The 18,097-nt window shown below is 33.4% G+C and overlaps 1 protein-coding gene across 7 annotated transcripts in view; it reads left to right on the top strand.

The window, feature by feature from the left end:
- EVI5 (ecotropic viral integration site 5) overlaps positions 1-18,097 on the top strand; it is a 184,071-nt gene that overhangs the window by 103,008 nt on the left and 62,966 nt on the right. For all 7 annotated transcript variants that reach the window (XM_011355654.2, XM_011355655.2, XM_011355657.2 and 4 more), the window contains 4 exons: positions 6,446-6,580; positions 9,062-9,202; positions 10,118-10,276; positions 15,781-15,927. In XM_011355654.2, coding sequence (XP_011353956.1) covers positions 6,446-6,580; positions 9,062-9,202; positions 10,118-10,276; positions 15,781-15,927 — 582 coding nt within the window. The remainder of the gene's footprint in view (positions 1-6,445; positions 6,581-9,061; positions 9,203-10,117; positions 10,277-15,780; positions 15,928-18,097) is intronic.

The raw sequence follows: 18,097 nt of genomic DNA, 5'->3' as shown, positions 1-18,097 counted from the left end.
TTCTTATTATAAGAATATTGCATGAGATGTTTAAAATTTTTTAGATGCTTAGATTTTTAATATATCATTAATTCTTAGAACAGTACATATAAAGACAATATATTAGGCTTTTAAAAATATTATTTCAATCCTTATATGGCTTAAATGTTAAGAACATGGGCTCTGTAGTTCATATTCCTAATTAACAGAACTGCTGATTGCTCTTTGACCTTACTGAGACTTTTTAGTTACCTTATTAGTAAAGTCACAGGAATGTAATGTACAGCATAAGGAAAATAGTCAATAATATTGTAACTTTGTATGGTGACAGGTGGTTACTAGACTTACTGTGGTGATCACATCGTAAGATATTTAAATGTCAAATCACTATGTTATACATCTGAAACTAATATGATATTGTATATCAACTATAATAAATTTAAAAGAAGTTGTGGTGAAGGTTAAATGAGAATACAAAGCACTGAGCAGTTGTCTGGCATATAATAATCACTCTAGATGTTAGCTGCTATCATCATCGTTATTATCATCATAAACTTTGAAACCTGTTTTATAAATAACACTTTTTCCCCCTGTGGGGGAAAAAACAGGTAGTTTACAGTCCACAGCAGCATCTTTTAACATTGCCACTTCAATGCCAGTCCTGCCACTCAGTGGTTGTATGTCTTTGAATAAATTACTTAACTTCTCTGTACTACAGTTTGTATAAGAGAAGGTTGTTGAGACTTAAGGGGGTTATACTCTAGAATAATGCCTGCCACATAGTGAGTGGTCAATCAATGGTAGCTATCATTAGGATTAGTATTAACATTATTTCATTATTATGATTCCACCAGCTTGTATGGCTAATGGCATAGATTGCTAGCAATAAAAACCAAAATGTACAAAGAACTAAAATTGATATGGTAAAAATTTTAATAGACTAAATATTGACAGAAGTTTTACAAGTATCACTTTCCTGACAGAATTTAAATCTACAGAAGTTTCAGCAGGGAAAATTGAAAATGGTAGAAATAATTGTGAAGAAAGAGAATTCAATTGCAGAAACTCTAATGGTCAAATTTAAAATGGACCAGAAAACAAACAACAACAATAAAACCTCTAATCAATCAGTTTAATCTTATTTGTAAAATTTACCCTGAGTTAGGGTTCTCCAGAGAAACAGAACCAATAGGATATATACACATACAGATTTATTGTGAGCAATTGGCATATGCCATTATGAAAGCTGAGAAGTCTCACAATCCACAGTCTGCAATCTGGATACCTAGAAAACCCAGTGGTGTAAGTCCTGTCTTGAGTCCAAAGGCCTGACAGCTGGGGAAACTGATGTTGTAAATCCCAGTCCAAGAGTAGGAGAAGCCTGATGTCCCAGCTCAAGCAGGCAGAAAGGAAACGAGTCTTCTCTTCCTCTGCTTTTTGTTCTCTTTGGGCACTTAACAGGTTGAACAATGCCCACTCACACTGGGCAGGGCAGTCTACTGAGTCATCTGGAGCCATCTCATAGACACACCTAGAAGTAGTGTTTAATCTGGGCACCACATGGCCTAATCAAGTTGACACATAAAATTAACCATCACAAATCCAACCCTTGTCAATTTGGTACCTATGTGTATATCTTCTTAAATGACACTTCATCTTCACTTACAGATAATAGCAAGGTCATAATTCTGCCTAATATATAATTATGCTACACACAACCAGAAATGCACTAACACCTTCCCAGAAAAGGAAGTAAAGTCTTTGAGTGATGTTTTCTCCTTGTAATTTAAATATTATTATGTAAAATTAATACTTATATTATACTGTGATATAAAGTTAATGCATCTTAATATTACATATAGGAATAAGAGAGGAAAGGAGATAGAGATAGAGATACACAAACATACTCATAGCAAAATTAAAAGGAACTACTCATGACCATTACCATTCTCGTTTCTGTAACATGTCACATGGTCATAGCTAGTATTTATGACGACCTTCTTCCAGTACTCACTCTCTATTCACTTTGTCTTCAACAAGTACCTCAGCTGGTCATGGTTCTTTACTTTGTGGGGTAACCCAAACCTTCATTTCTGAAGGGTCTGGGCCTTTAGTAATTTTTCTTGGATTGGGTTGTTACAATTTTTCATTGACCTTAATCACGGGGCATGGTAATAATAAAAGACACCTTCAAGGATTTTCTGTATTCCAGACATAGTCTTCCTAATCTCCGTTGTGGAATAGTAGTCCAGTTTCTCCTTGGTAGTCAAGATCAGTCACCTCAGCCAGCACTATAACTCACTTCTTTGCCTGTTGCTTCAGAGGCATAAGGATCCCAGAGTGGCTAGGTGAGTCTTAACTTAAGTTTAGTGAAATCATTGTTGTGTCTGTTGGTGGAAGCATTCTTCCCTCTGGAACTAAGACTTCTAGAACAGCAGAGTATAAAGTCTCAAAGCAGATATTTTGCTTATTAGTCACTAGGGTAACAGTGATTGCTGTCACTCCTATTTCCACTTCTTGATGCCTGTCTTTATGAATCCTTATTATGGGAGAAACAGCACCATATATTGGGTGCTGATTCAGAGCATACTCATACTTCTGGAGAACCTTGCTCCAGCCCTGCAAGGTATTGCCACCTTGCAGGCACTGTAACTGAGTCTTCAAAAGGCCATTCCACTGTTCTATCAAATTGCTTCAGGATATTAGGGAACATAAAACTAGTAAATTCCACTAGCACGGGCCCATCTTTGCACTTTTGCTGTGAAGTGAGTTCTTTGACCAGTTTGCAATACCATGCTGGTAGGTAAGGCATTCTGTAAGTATATGGATAATAGTTGTGTTAGAAACATTGTGTGCAGGAAAGGCAAATCCATATCCACAGTAGGTGTCTATTCTAGTAAGAACAAAATGCTGCCCCTTCCGTGATAGAAGCAGTCTAGTGTAATCAACCTGCTACCAGGTAGCTAGCTGGCTGATCACCCCAGGGAATGATATCATATCAGGGTCTTGGTGTTGGTCTCTGCTGCTGGCAGATTGGACACTCAACAGTGGCCATAGTCTTGGTGAAAGTCCATGTTGGTGAGCCCATGCATAACCTCCACCCCTATCACAATGGCTGCTTTGTTTTTAAGCCTACTGGGCAATAACAGGAGTGGCTGGGGAAAGAGGCTGACTGGTATCTCCAGCATGGATCATACTATCCAACTGATTTTTTAAATCCTCTTCTGCTGAAGTCACCCTTTGGTGAGCATTCACATGGGACACAAATGTCTTCACATTTTCAGCCCATTCAGAGAAGTCCGTTTACATATATCTTCCTCACATTTCTTTGTCACCAGTTTTCCCTTCTAAATAAAACCAAGGCATGTCCAGCATTTCTGATTCACTCATTATGGGCAACCTTTTGGTCCATGTTTCAGTCAACCAGCCAAACAAAAGATAAAGTCTTTTCTAGCTCCCCAGGCTGCAACAATAAATGCAGAATCTGTTTAGTGAGCCTATATCAATATTAGGAATTGATTCCAATGAAAATACTTTTTGTCTAATAAAAATGCATAAGAATATAATTGGACAGGGATAATTGCTGTATAGAAAAATTGATAATGGGATGGAATTGGCTTAGTGAAGTTAGAGTCATTCTGAATACTTTTAAAGGTACATCAAGGCTTGCATAATTTTCAGTAACATGTCTGTATTAATAAACATAGAATCAAAACTTCCTCAGGCTCAAAATAGTAGGTTCCAGGTGGAGGAATTGTAAAAATGCCTTATTCATTACAAGTCAATGTGAAGGTAACATAAAATATTAAATAATACTCACTGTAAATGCTACAATGAATAGGAGGGGATATATATAGGACTATTTCAATAGTCCAAAGAAAGAGGAAGGCATGAATAGAAACAAAGACAATAAAGATGGAGAGGAATAGACAATATCAAAATATTCGGAAGAAAAATTACCAAGGTTTTGTGATTAAATGGTGTGAGTTGAATAGAAGAGGGGAAGTTTTGACTTGGTCATATGGTAGATGGTCAGATCCTTTGCAGAATAGTAAATATGTTAGCAGGAAAAGATGGGGAGTTCAGTTTTAACATGTTGAATGTGAGATGGATATGAGGTTAACCAGCTGCAGAAAACCATTAGGAAGTTGTGAATAGGATCTGTAGCTTAATAAAAAGATCTGGGCTGGAAATATGAACTTGAGAGTCATCACTCTGTCTATATTGTCTATCATCTGTTGTTCCCGGAGTTCCATTACTGTATGTTTTCTATCCCTCTTCCTGTCCCTCTTTCCTTCTACTTTCCCCTTTTTGCTATTTTATAGATGCTTCCTTGGTGAATTCATCTATTGCCTGTGTAGACTATATATAGACAATACCTGTTACATATAGACAGTGAAACTACCTAAACATACAGACTATATAGACAGTGGATGAAATCACATAGTGAGAAAACTAACAGAAAAATTGAGAGAAAACAAACAATATTGAAACCCTGGGGTCTACTGATTGATACACACACAGAGACAGACATCGATACCTATCAAGTAGAACTGGCAGAGGAGACAGAGAAGATAGGAAGAGAACCATGGAAGAGTAACATCCCAAGATCTGAGGGAGGAGAAAGTTTTAAGTAAGAGTAGTCAGTTGACTGTCTAGTGAAGGTAAGAGCTGAAAGAAAGGGCTTTCATTGAGTTTTTATGTTGTTGCATGGTATTGATATTGTTAGTGATTAGAGCAGTTTTATCAAGAGATGAGGACTAAAGCTAGTTTGCAGTGGGTTGAGGAACAAATGGGAAGTATGAAAGGGGAAATAACATGTATAAACTATGGAATTTAGAATTTGTTCCTTTAACAACAGAGGACAACTAGAAGTTTTGTAAATTTTATTGAAAAAAAAAATTTCCCACTATTAGTACAGTTTTTTGTGCTTAGTTGGATCAATTGGTTTATCCCAGATCAATGAGTCTATTCTTATATGGGCCATTTGGGTTTAATGTATTCCTGGGGATCTCCTAATATAGAGTCTTGGCAAACAAACCTGAACTACAGTTGTCAGGTATTTAGATTAGGGCAACAAAACAAACAAACAAACAAAAACCTAGTATTATTCAAAAATAACTATGATTCATTTAAACAAAAATTACAATACCTGCAGTTTGGATATGGTCATTCCAAAAGAGTGATTTCTCCCTATTTGGTAAGGTAAGTCTTTGCCAAAGCAATATACCTGTTGCAGATGTACTTCTTGTATTGAAATATTGGTTTAATAGTATCAGAAAATTACTAGGAGAAATAATGTGTAATACATTGAATTAAAAAGTCATTTGTTTACTAAGTAAACTGTTCATTTAAAAAAATGACATCTTTTTTGGGTAACTAGGACAATTATATTTTAATTAAGCACTTAATGGTTTTTTAATAGAATTCTAGTTTGACATCTATTTTGTTCCTAATATATTGAAGAGTAAAAGAAATTCTTTACTCATGCTACTTCAGTAGGGGATTGCTCCCTATGACTCTACTTTGGAATTTTGAGTTGCCACTTTGCTACATGAATTAAATGTGAAGTGATAGATTATTTTAGGAAGTTTTTTATAGTGGTGAATTGATATCTTTTTGCTTTTAAAGAACAACTTCTGTATAGAAACTGGTTTAAAAAGAAATTTCTTAAGTGGCTGCATTGAATTCACATTATAGAGTAGGAAAGGAAATGGAAAGATTTCATTCTTTCATGGTTAATTTCTTTATGCAGCATCTGCAGTTTTCTCTGCTTCCAGCAATCATTTTCATGCATATCTTTATAGAGATCTATATTTCTATAAGAAAATACATTTTTGTTCTGCCTGGAATTTAGGATGGTTCACATTGTGGATCCCTTGCTTTTATTTCTATTAGATTAAAATAGAATTTTCAGTAAATGCATACCTGTCTTTTGTAGTCTATGATAGTACTGTTTAATTCAGTGTATTCAAAATATTATTTGAACAGGTAATCAATATAAAAATTATTAATGAGATAGTTTGCCTTTTGTATTTCATATTTTCAAAATCCAGTTTGTATTTGCACTTAAAACCTTTCTCAGTTTGGCCTAGTCACATTTCAAGTGCTTGGTAGCAACATGTGGCCAGTGGCTATGCTGTTGTGCAGTACAGGTCTAAAGAGTCAGAACAAATTCTTAGTATCTGGATGGATAGAAAGATAAGAGATATATATCTTCTATAAATTACATTTATTTAGTGTAATAACTAGTTACCAATACCTAATAATGTGATCATCTTTATATGCCAAATGTGGACTTTTTTATTCATCGGAAAGTTAATTGGAGGAGCTATGCTGAAAACATTGGGTAAATAAAACTTTCACTATTTGGTTGCCCTTAACTGTATTGTATAATTGCATTTATTTTAATTGTATATACATGTTCATACTTTGTGAAGTTTCAGTATATGTCTGTAATTTGTAGCATAAATGCAGTTCCAACTACAGTGAAGACTTTGTGCTACAGTTAGAGAAGGAATTGGTCCAAGCTCGTTTGAGTGAAGCTGAGTCTCAGTGTGCACTAAAGGAGATGCAAGATAAGGTCCTGGATATAGAAAAGGTGAGAACAACATAAATGCCGTTACTCCCAAATTAGAGGAAATATGTGGTAGATATTTGTTAAGTACTTACTGAGCAGTTAAATTGGACTTTGTGTTTTTACACATTAGAAACCTTACATATTAGTTACTAAGAGGAAAGGGAAACAGAATATTCCTAATTGTTCTTTGCTGTTGCCATACTACTTCGAGTCCTGTATTTTAGGGTAAAATGGAGGTTAGAATTCTTTTAGAGGAAAACAACCAGGATAAATAATATTTAAATGTCGGAAAAGAGACGCTTAGGGGATAGAAATTAAATAATATTTAAATGTCGGAAAAGAGACGCTTAGGGAATAGAAATTAACTATTGTAATATCTTCATCTGTAAGAAGTCAGATATAATACATAAACATTTCAGGGAAAATTTCATGTGAGTGTAACTTGCGACTTTCCATGGCACAATAAGCCACCTCAGGATATACAGGAAGATCTTAGCCTGAGGTATTTTACAGAAGCTAATTTACCTCTTTTCAAGGTCACTAAAGAACTTTAAGGATTGAATAAGTAGTAGAAATAGAAACATTTTTAGGTTTCTTGTAACGGTCAGACTTGAGAGTCTGTTCTGGATCAACTCTGAATCTGTTTTCTCATCTATAAAATCATTGAGGGCTTAGGCTCTATGTTGAGTTTGTTCCTTTTACCGATGGGTAGTATCTAGCTATTGAATCAAAGATTCATAAATAATGGACATGACAGACACAAGTTATTCTTAACTATTTCTTAATGAAATAGAACAGGGCGCAACTCTTATCAGTAGTGGAATAATTTCGCTAGAAATCTGCTTGCTATTTTTATATTATTTTTGGAAAATTTATTCTATTTGTCCAAAAAAAAGCCTACAAAAATGCTGTGAGAAATGCATACAGAAAATTTGGTCTCTAACTTAGGAGTATTCTGGGCTCTGTGATTTAGATAGGAATCTGGATCTCTCCATTTTGAATATTTAGTACAAAGAAATGCCCTTGGGTCCAATTTAAAATGGATTTCTTAAGTAGCTTTGTTGGTATTCATGGTATAGAGTAGAAAGGAAATTGAAAGGTTTCATGCTATCTATGGTTAATTTCTTCATGCAGGATTCTCTTTTTATGCAGATGCAGTCAATTTCTTGTTTTCAATTGAGAAAATAAAGTCCATCATAAAAATGTGTAGTTGGCAAGAATATCCTTTATTCCATCATCTCTGTTGGCTAAAATTTTCATGTCCACCATGAATTATTTTATAGATAGAAAATTTCATAGATTCAGACCTTCATATTTCAGTAGTATCTGTTTATCTAAGGAACATTTTTTTTTTTTTTTTTGAACTGGGGCCTAATTTAGGATCTCTTGGTCACTCCCCAGAGCAGTTTAATACAGGACTACCCTATATCCTAAGGTGAGTCTTTCAGTATGGTAGGAGAGTAATCTAATCTTATACCCTTGAAACAAATATTTAGATCATCTTGGTATTAATTTAATGACTATTGATATAAATATTGACTAATATACTGAGATTTTATACCCCTTTCCAAAGCGACATGATGAGAAAATACAAGAAAACAGATTTTAGACCATTCTTTTCCATAAATTTTAAAAATGTAAATGATGTTTATGTTTCATTTGGAGTCCTATTCAGAGGTTAGTAAGTTTATTGCATGTTGAAAAACATTTTTAATCCTGTTGCTCTATAACACTGATTTAGTATTCTTTTAAACAAATAGACCTTCTGTATTCTCAAAATAAAGTACAATTACCCTCACACATTCCTGGGGGGCATGTAGAAGAGTACAGCTGCTTTGGAAAAGTTTGACAGTATCTTAAAAGTTAAATGAGAATTGCCATCTGATTCAGCAGTTCTCCTTGGTATAGACTCAAGAGAATTAAAAACATATGTCTACACAAAAACTTTTACTCAAATATTCATAGCAGCATTATTCATAATAACCAAAAAGTAGAAACAACCCAAATTTCTGTCAACTGATAATAAATAAAATGTGGTATATCTGTATAATGGAATGTTATTTGCTATCAAAAGGGATGAACCTTGAAAGCATGCTAAGTGAAAGAAGCTAATCATAAAAGACCATGTATTGTATGATTCCATTTATATGAAATGTCCAGAATAGGCAACTCCATAGAGATGGAAAGTAAATTAGGAGTGTCCAGGGGCTGAGAGAAGGGTAAATGTTGAGTGACTAGTAATGGCAATAGGGTTTCTTTTGGGGGTATTAAAATATTCTGAAATTAAATTGTGATGATGGTTGCGCAACCCTGTGAAAAACCTCAAAAACCACTGACTAGTGTACATTAAAAGGGTAAGTTTTATGGTTTGTGAATTATATCTCAATAAAACTGTATAAAATTAAGTATAATTACATATAGAACAAAATAACTCTTATTTATATATGCTGTATTTCATTGTTTAAATTTTAAAATCCCAAATTAAATTTTCTCTTGCTTTAGAGAAACAACTCCTTTCCTGATGAGAATAACATTGCAAGGCTTCAAGAAGAACTCATTGCCGTGAAACTGAGAGAAGCAGAAGCTATTATGGGTTTGAAAGAACTTAGACAACAAGTCAGGGATTTAGAGGAACACTGGCAGGTATATCAATATATTTTATGTGATTTTTAAAAAGAGTGTCAAACCTGAATATCCAGTTTGTATGAGTTTGAAGTAACTGATGACCAACACTAGGATATAAATTTAAAATGAGAAAACCCGTTTAATGTACAAAATTGAGAGTGTTTATAAATTGAAAGTACCTTTAAGCTGTTTCTACCTTGTTTAACTCTTATAATTAAAGGAAAGATAAAACAGAGATCAAGTTATATTTTTTGTTGTTGTTATACCATTGTAATTTATATAACTTTTTCTAAAAAACTATAAGAAAATAATCTTGTATATAGTATATATTTCTTTTTTTGATATCTGTTTTTCAATGTGAAATATCAGAAGGCTAACACTAATATAAATTTTTCTATAACTTTGTAATTTGTTTTGAAAACTAATTATCTCATAAAATAAATCAGACATTTTGCTAGTTATATGCCAACAAATTTACTTACATACGAGGCAGAGAACAAACAACCAGAATCTATAAGACAGAAGAGAGAGAGGGAAGAAAACAAAAACTACATGGCATAATGATCTCGGTGTGGATTTGGGGTAGGTGATCGGTCTAGCAAAGACTGAAATTAGTTCTTGACATTGCTGTGGCTTTTTTTTCCCCCAAAAGTAACTGATGACCAACACTAGGATATAAATTACAGGCAGCACTAAAGTGGAAATTAAAAAGAAACAAAACTGAACCTTCATCGCAGATATTTTGAGACTACTCTTAATTTCTAATATTGCCTCCTTAATTCATGAATAGTTCCATTTTTTCCGTTTCCTTACGACTTTATTAAAAATAATGTGAAAACCTCTCATAGTCCTGGGCCTGAAATAATTGCTCAGTAATGTTAGTTCTTATTTTGATACTGACAATATTTGTTGCAATATAATTTTTTGTTTTAGCGCCACTTAGCTCGTACTTCTGGGAGATGGAAAGATCCACCTAAGAAAAATGCTGTGAATGAGTTACAAGATGAACTGATGACCATTCGTCTTAGAGAAGCTGAAACACAGGCAGAAATAAGAGAAATAAAACAAAGGATGATGGAAATGGAAACACAGGTATGATAGAAAGCCCAATAACTTTAAAAATACCTTGAGCAGACCAAATGTTTATGCACAGATGTATCATCCCTAGACTAGAGCTAAAAGGTGTATATATGAAACTGTCTAGATTGCAGTTTTCTAGCCCAAATAAAAAGGGCTAAAATTTGTGTTCTTTGATATCAGATATTTAATGTCTTTGACCCATTCAACAAAATGTAGGCAAGTCACAAAACTCCATTTAACTTTGTTGCCTGTTGTACAATTTGGGAGAGAATATTCTTATATAGCAAAATTCCTCCACCTAAACACTGTTGACATTTTGGACCAGATAAATCTCTATTGTAGGGACTGGCCTTTGCATTTTAAGATTTTTAGCAGCATCTCTGGTCTCTACCTACTAGATGCCAGTAGCACCATGTGTCTCCCTTTTCCCTACCCCACGTTGTGATGACCAAAAGTGTCTCCACACATTACCAGATGTCCCTTGGGAGGGGCAAAATTGCCCCACTTGAGAATCACTGATGTAGAATATAATGTGAACGATGCTTCCTAAAGTTGTGTAATGTGGTGACTGAGCAGTCAATTCCAAAATTATACTTCCTTCTTCTCAAGTTCCCCTATCCCTAATAAACCCTCTTAAATATACTTGATTTAAGATCTTAAAAGTCCTTTATATGAAATCCGTTTGCAGTATAACAGTACATTTGGTACATTTGGTTATTATACATTTGTGTAGACTGTTTTCTCCCTTCTCTGTAATGTTAGTTCATTTTCACAATACTTATTCAGTCAGTAGGGGGCATAGTTAACTCATGTATCGTTCTGTATACCTACATGCAAAAACCGATCATTCCAACTTAAACGTGATAAAATGAATATGTAAATACTTTAGAATAGAAATACTTTGTTTTATGTTGTTCAAAGTTATTTTCTAATAATTAAAAATAATAGTAAGATAATGACAAGTAGAAATCTAGCTTTTATAATGGGAAGTTTTATTTTTATAATCAAATTTTATCTCAGTATAGATATTAAAGATGCAAACATGGCTTTTAAGCCACGTTCAGGATTTATTTCAGAGTGGGTGTAGGTGAATGAATCAAATCAACAAACGTGATTTTGAGAACTTGTGAATACAAAGTACTGTCCAACCTTCAAAAATCTTATAGTTGAGGAATCAGGCTATTCATAAACTATATTAAATATAATTCACCATATGAGTTGATGGACGTTGACTAAATTTATTGTGATAAGCATTTTACAATATATGTAAGTCATATCATTATACTGTACACCTTAGACTTATGCAGTGCTGTATGTCAGTTATATTGATAAACTAGAAAATATATAATTCAGAAATCTAGTAATTAGAGAGTTAGAAATTACTATGAGGACTAGGAGGAAAAAGTTAATTCCAATGAGGTGGTTTAGGGGAAGGCTTTCTGAGGAATTTGTATTTTGAATTGTGCCTAATGAGTGTGATTTTGGATGGATTTTGCTGGAAAAAGAATTGTTCCTAAGTGCCAGTGCTTGAACTGAGGATGATCCATGAAGTTTTCTCATTGCAAAATAGAAAAATAACTAAAAACAGTGTTGTGTAATGGTAATGCTATATTAGTCATCAAAAGAGTTTTATATATCAAACACCCATGTATCCAACACATAGATTAAGATGTGTCCTTGAATACATACACTCCAGTTCCTTCATTTTTAGTGACTTGTAGAAAAGTCCACCTAGGGAGTATACTTCAGTTTATTGAGCCGCATTCCTCTTTGTACCAATATTTGCTATTATAAATAGTGCTGCTCTGAGTATTCTTGCACTTGGTTCCTTTAGTATGTTTCTAAGAGTTTCTTCAGTACAGGTTTTTTTTAAAAAAAATTTTTCTGTGCCAAGAACCCCTTTGGCAGTCTGTAGCCTGTGGACCCCTTCTCAAAATAATGTTTTTACCCCTTCTCAAAGTAATGTTTTTAATGCATAAATTAAAATACACTTCTTCTAAAAAGACATACAGACAGCCAGCAGGCATATGAAAAGATGCTCAGCTTCATTAGCTATTAGGGAAATGAAATCAAAACCACTGTGAGATACCAACTTACATCTGTAAGAATGGCTGTTATCACCAAGGCAATAACAAGTGTTGGAGAGGTTGTGGGAGAAAAAGGAACCCTCATACACTGCTGGTGGGAAGGTAAATTGGTTACAGCCACTACGGAAAACAGTATGGAGGTTCCTCAAAAAAATAATAGAATTACCATATTAACCAGCAATCTCTCTTCGGGGTATCTACCCAATGTATTTGAAAACACTTATCAGTAAAGATATATGCGGCATTATTCATAGTGGCCAAGACATGGAAATAAACGAAGTGTTCTTCGATAAATAATGGGATAAAGAAGATGTGGTACATATATACAATGAACTATTACTAAGCCTTAGAAGATGAAATACTGCCATTCTCAACAGCAAAAGTTGAGAACCATATGATTTCACTCATATGTGGGAATATAAAACTGAAAGCAACAAACAAACAAGGCAAACAAATAAACAAAAACTCATAGACACAGACAACAGTTTAGTGGTTACCAGAGGGAAAAGGGTCAAATGTATGGTGACAGAAGATTTGACTTTGGGCAGTGAACACATAATGCAATATACAGATGATGTATTATTGAATTGTACACTTGAAACCTATATAATTTTATTAACTAATGTCACCCCAATAAATTTAATTTAAAAATGAAATACATAAGATTGCAAAGGAGAACAGTTATATTGAGGTACAGTTATTAAAGTGCTAAAAAGCAAACAAATTTGTGACATAGAACACATACACAGAGACATATACAACACATTCCCATTGCTGGATTCAGGTTTTTAATACTTCAGATTTTTCGTACTTAAGTTAGATTGTACTATAACTTTCCTTCTTGGGGAGATTCTTACCTGGCTTTAGTACCAAGGTTATAGTAAGCTTAGTGAATGAGTTGGGTTGTATTTTATCTTTTTCTGTTCTCAGAAATTTTATTGTGAGATTGGAATTACTCATCGCATGAATATATACTGCAATTTATTTCTTTAAACAGTCTTCTTTTGTGAGAATAGTAACTATTGGTCCTAATTGTTCAAGAGGTATAAATCTTTTCAAGTTTCCTGTGTCTTCTTGAGTCTGGTTTGGTAAAATAAAGCAAATTTCTACAAGACTTCAAGAAAATAAAGAAGATGCAAAGAAATTCTCTTAGGAATAAAAAGGGACATAAATAGAGATCCAGTGAAAATACTTTAAAAAAATATTCTTGGAACAACTTTAAGTGATAAATTTGAAATTTGAAAAGTTAGATGGAATGGATAGTATCTTTAAGGAAATATGATATGACTTGAGTGTTTTTGTTTTTGTTTTTTTTTCCTCTGAGCTTCTTGGACCTGGGGATTTGTGTCTGCCATGAAATTTAGAAAACTTTTGATCCTTATTTCTCCAAATATTTCTTTTGTTTCAAACTGTCTTTTTTGAGGATTTCAGTTACATGTACGTTTGATTGTTTAATGTCCAGCAACTCTTGGATGCTCTGTACTCCCCTACCCTCTGCTCATTATTTTTTTCTCTTTGTATTTCAGTTTCTATTGCCTGAAATATTTTTGTCAACTGATAATTAAGTTACTGATTCTTTCTTCTACTTGGTGGATTGTCTGGTGAACTATTAATGGTATTCTTCACATCAATTACTGTGTTGATCATTTCTAACACTTCTATTCTTATAGTTTTCATTTCTCTGCTGATATTATTACCTATCTAATCTTGCATGTTTTTCACCTTTTCCTTAGAGCTTTTAGCATATTAATCACAGTTATTTTAAATTCCCTATCAGATAATTTCAACATCTGTCATATATGAGGCTCGTTCTGTTGATTGCTTTGTCTCTTGGTGCAGTGTTTTGTTTTTCTTACCTTTTCCTATGCTTTGTAATTTTTTTGTGAAAACTGGATATCTTGTGTAGGACAGTAAACTAAGATAAATATTTTTTATGCCTGGAAATGGGCACACCTTTTCTTCTGCTAGCATGTTAATGTGGGGGATTTGAGTTAATATGGTCAGGAGCTGAGCTGGGTTTGAGGTTTGTCGTTTCTGTGGTTACCTCATTGTACCACAGGCTTCAAATTCCTCTAGCAGTATCTTATTTTTAGATTGGGGGCTGGTTTGCCAAAGGGTTTTCTCAATGTCTGCAGGTCTTTCCTTTGTACAACACTTCAAAGAGGTTCGGTCTCCAGCAGTATTCCACTGTTACCTGTTACAGGAAGTTGGAGGGACAGAGAACACCTCTGCCCTATTGTTCTGATATAGTCTCGATCAGGCTACATTGTATCCCTGGATCCTCTGTTTATGTCTAATAATTTTAAACATAAACTTATCTTAAGTCTCTGTGATTTTATTATCTAGAGTTCTTACAAATCTATTCTTGCTCTCTTTTGGTCTCCTGTTCCTCACTCGTAGTCATTTCTTGGGTTTTGTTTATGTATGATTGTTTTGTGATTTTGGATCATGGAATTGTATTCAGGGGTGCAGGAAGGAGTTTTATCTGTGGGAATTCTTTGCAGCTTATATTTAAGGTATGTACCTCTGAAGTGTAATTATTTGTTTTAGTGGTAGGAGGCAAGACAGTAGAAAGACTCGTAGACATTTTGAGTACAGTACTAAGGTGCTCTTAATTTTGTAGACAGACAGTATTCATTGATTAAAAAATGAAAAAGAAAAGAGTAATATAGACTGACCTCAAGTCAGTCATTTCAGGGAATATGTGTATGTGTTTTATTTAGTATGCCTTATAATACACTAAGCAGCTAGCATTTATTGAGTTCTTACTATACATTAAGCTTGTTACGTGTATTATTTAATTCTGAAGACCACCAAATGAGAAATAAGTAGTATTTTTTATACATTTTTCAAATGAGGAAATAAATACTCAGAGATATTAACTAATTTGCTTAATCACCCAATAACAAGCCAGAATTCAAAATCAGTCCATGCTCCATAAAAATAGACTCTGCTGTGCATTGGAGGAATGTAGATATGTACATGAAACATTTCCTGACATCAGTAAATGGTGATGGTACCTTTAGTCAATCTGTGCTTTATTTTGGGAATTGGAAAGAGGAGCTAAATTCATCATCTTCCTGTATCTGCCCACTTTGTACCACATTGCTTATTTCAGAGATTTAATACTTTTAAGTTTTATGTAAGCACTCTTATAGTTTACAGATATTTATTGTATAAATGGTAAATTGAACTATAATGGGAGTTTCTGATATAGACCTTTTGTATTCTTTTGGGTGATTTGATTTTAAAAGCAACTTTATAATTTTTTTTAAGTCTTTAACTATTTGTTGAATAAAACTGACCTATAACTAATAATAACAGCAATTTTTATAATGTTGTATAGGCATGAAATGGGTAGGTAGAAATAGAAATTTTTTTCAGGCCTTTTCTCTATATAATCTGAGTATTTATATTTTTAATTATTAGAACCAGATCAACAGTAACCATCTTCGAAGAGCAGAACAAGAGGTGATCAGTCTACAGGAAAAGGTGCAGTATCTTTCTGCGCAGAACAAAGGACTGCTTACTCAATTAAGCGAGGCAAAGCGCAGACAAGCAGAGATTGAATGTAAGGTAAATAAATCAACTAGCTAGGTTTTTTTGTCAATATAAAATGCCTTTTTTTGTACTGTCTCATCATTGATTACATTATCTTAAAACCAAATAAAGCCAAAAGATGCTAGTTTTGTTTCCCACTTTTCTTGAACTTGATTTTCTTAAACTAGCTTTCAGACCAGGTTAGCTCATCTTTCTCTGAGGTGGATTTCGGGCAGGAAACCTCATTCTCAACTACTCGGTTAAATGCCAGTGCAGGAAATTAAGTTAACTAACTGGTTAAAAACTTGTATTGCTTTACAGATTTTCTTTTGACCTGTAGTCCTTTAAAACAGAAGCTTTTAATGTCTCAACCAAAAAAGATAAGTATTTTAAAGAGGTTGGGGCACCTCCGCTTTGTTAAGTACCTTATAGTGACTAGTTCGCAATCATATTGACATGTGTTTTCAGAATAGAGAAGAGAGCTAAAGAAGTGTATGTGTACCAGTGGGTTGAGAAAATTTTATCCATTTCCCATTATTTTAATCAGTTTTCCTTTTTTTATGAAGTATTTGGATTCATAAAGTATGAAAAATTATTTGAATGCAAGTACATTTTTTCTCAAATAAATTTACAGTATTAACAGTGGTGAGAGAGAGGGGGGATGGAAGTGGGGTGGAAAGAGACGGGGTATGTGTGTGAAATAACTAAAGAGATGACTGTGGTCTGAGAGTTAGAATGGATTTCTGAAGACAAGTTATGGGATTTTAAAAATAAACTAAACATCCATCTTTCCTTGGTGAGATAGTAAGAATGATGCCCTTTAAGGATTTCAGCCTTATTATTCTGTGATAAGAAATAAGACTTTCAATGGCACATATAAAGCTGTAATTCCATCAACTTCTTCTGGTGTCATTAAAAACCAAGAGTGAAGCTTGAGTGGTTTATCAGTGTCACTGAAATCCAGAGATGAAATTACATCCTAATAAATATGCATGGCTGTTACAATTTACACAGACAGAAATCTGTAGGCAGTGCTGAACTTCATGCTAACTTAGGAGGAGCTCTTCTTGAAGGATATGACTAAACTAATTTAGAAATAAAATGATGTGGCATGAAGTCATAGCAGTTTGATTTGTTGTACTAATATCTGACTTTTTATTATGCTATAATGTCTGTACTGACATATTTAATAGAGAACTAAATTTAATCTTTTTTCATTTTTGGTCTAACTTTTCCTTAAAATACTGTTACTGGATTTAATGTTGCTCCTCAAATGCCTTAGCACCTTTAAATCAAGGTAAAGTGTTCTTGGGAAATAAATATTTGGAGAGTTTACTGATGAAAATAATTGTTCTCTTTGAATTTATCTAAGCAATGGGCTCAGATTCAAAATTTTAGAGAATTTAAAGAACTGTTTTGAGATTTAAAAGATTTTTTAATTGTTTATTAATACAGCTGTGAAGTATATTACAGATGCTGACTCATATCTCCCCTGTGTTTAAGCTGTATATTGATTTATTCAATTTTTTATAATGCTTTTGCAGATTTTAAAAATGACCAGTGTATTGTCACTCTATCACCTGGTACATTCTGATTAATTGTATTTATTTTACCTTGTTACATTGCAATAATTCAGGAACTAACTTAACTTTCAAGGAAGTTAGCCCTTCCATTAAGTAACTCTGATTCATTTTCATTTAGTTTTATATAACTATAGCTTAAGATTTGTTGATAAGTAATTATTAAAGTTCATTTTATTTTTCATTTATATAAAATGTTAGGATGCTGTTCTACTATTAACTTTATTTTCCCTCTGTAACTGAATTTGAATATCTCACTTAAAGATGAAATAGTACAAGTCGATGGTCCAAATTCATCTGGAAGCAAAACCTGATTTGAATTGATATATGGCCATTTATTATTTTTATTTAGCCCACTTGTATGGGTATTTATACTTAACTGCTTCATTGTGTTGAGCATCAAAATATACAGTTTCATTATGGATGCTGCCTGAGATCCCACTGAAAAAGACTAATATATGGTTTATACACCTTATTACTTTTCTAAAATCTAAAAAATTTGACATTCCATAACACACCTGGCTCCCAAGACTTTAGGAATGAGATTGTGGGATTTTCTACATAAATCTAAATTTGAAGATTAGAGAAATATTTTATATTCTCTAGTTCTGTCTGTCTGTCTGTCT

This window comes from Pteropus vampyrus, unplaced genomic scaffold (genome assembly GCF_000151845.1).
Source record: "Pteropus vampyrus isolate Shadow unplaced genomic scaffold, Pvam_2.0 Scaffold22, whole genome shotgun sequence".
Classification (NCBI taxonomy): Eukaryota; Metazoa; Chordata; class Mammalia; order Chiroptera; family Pteropodidae; genus Pteropus; species Pteropus vampyrus.
The sequence above is the reverse complement of the archived record's forward strand: the minus strand, read 5'-3'. Positions and strand labels throughout refer to the sequence as shown.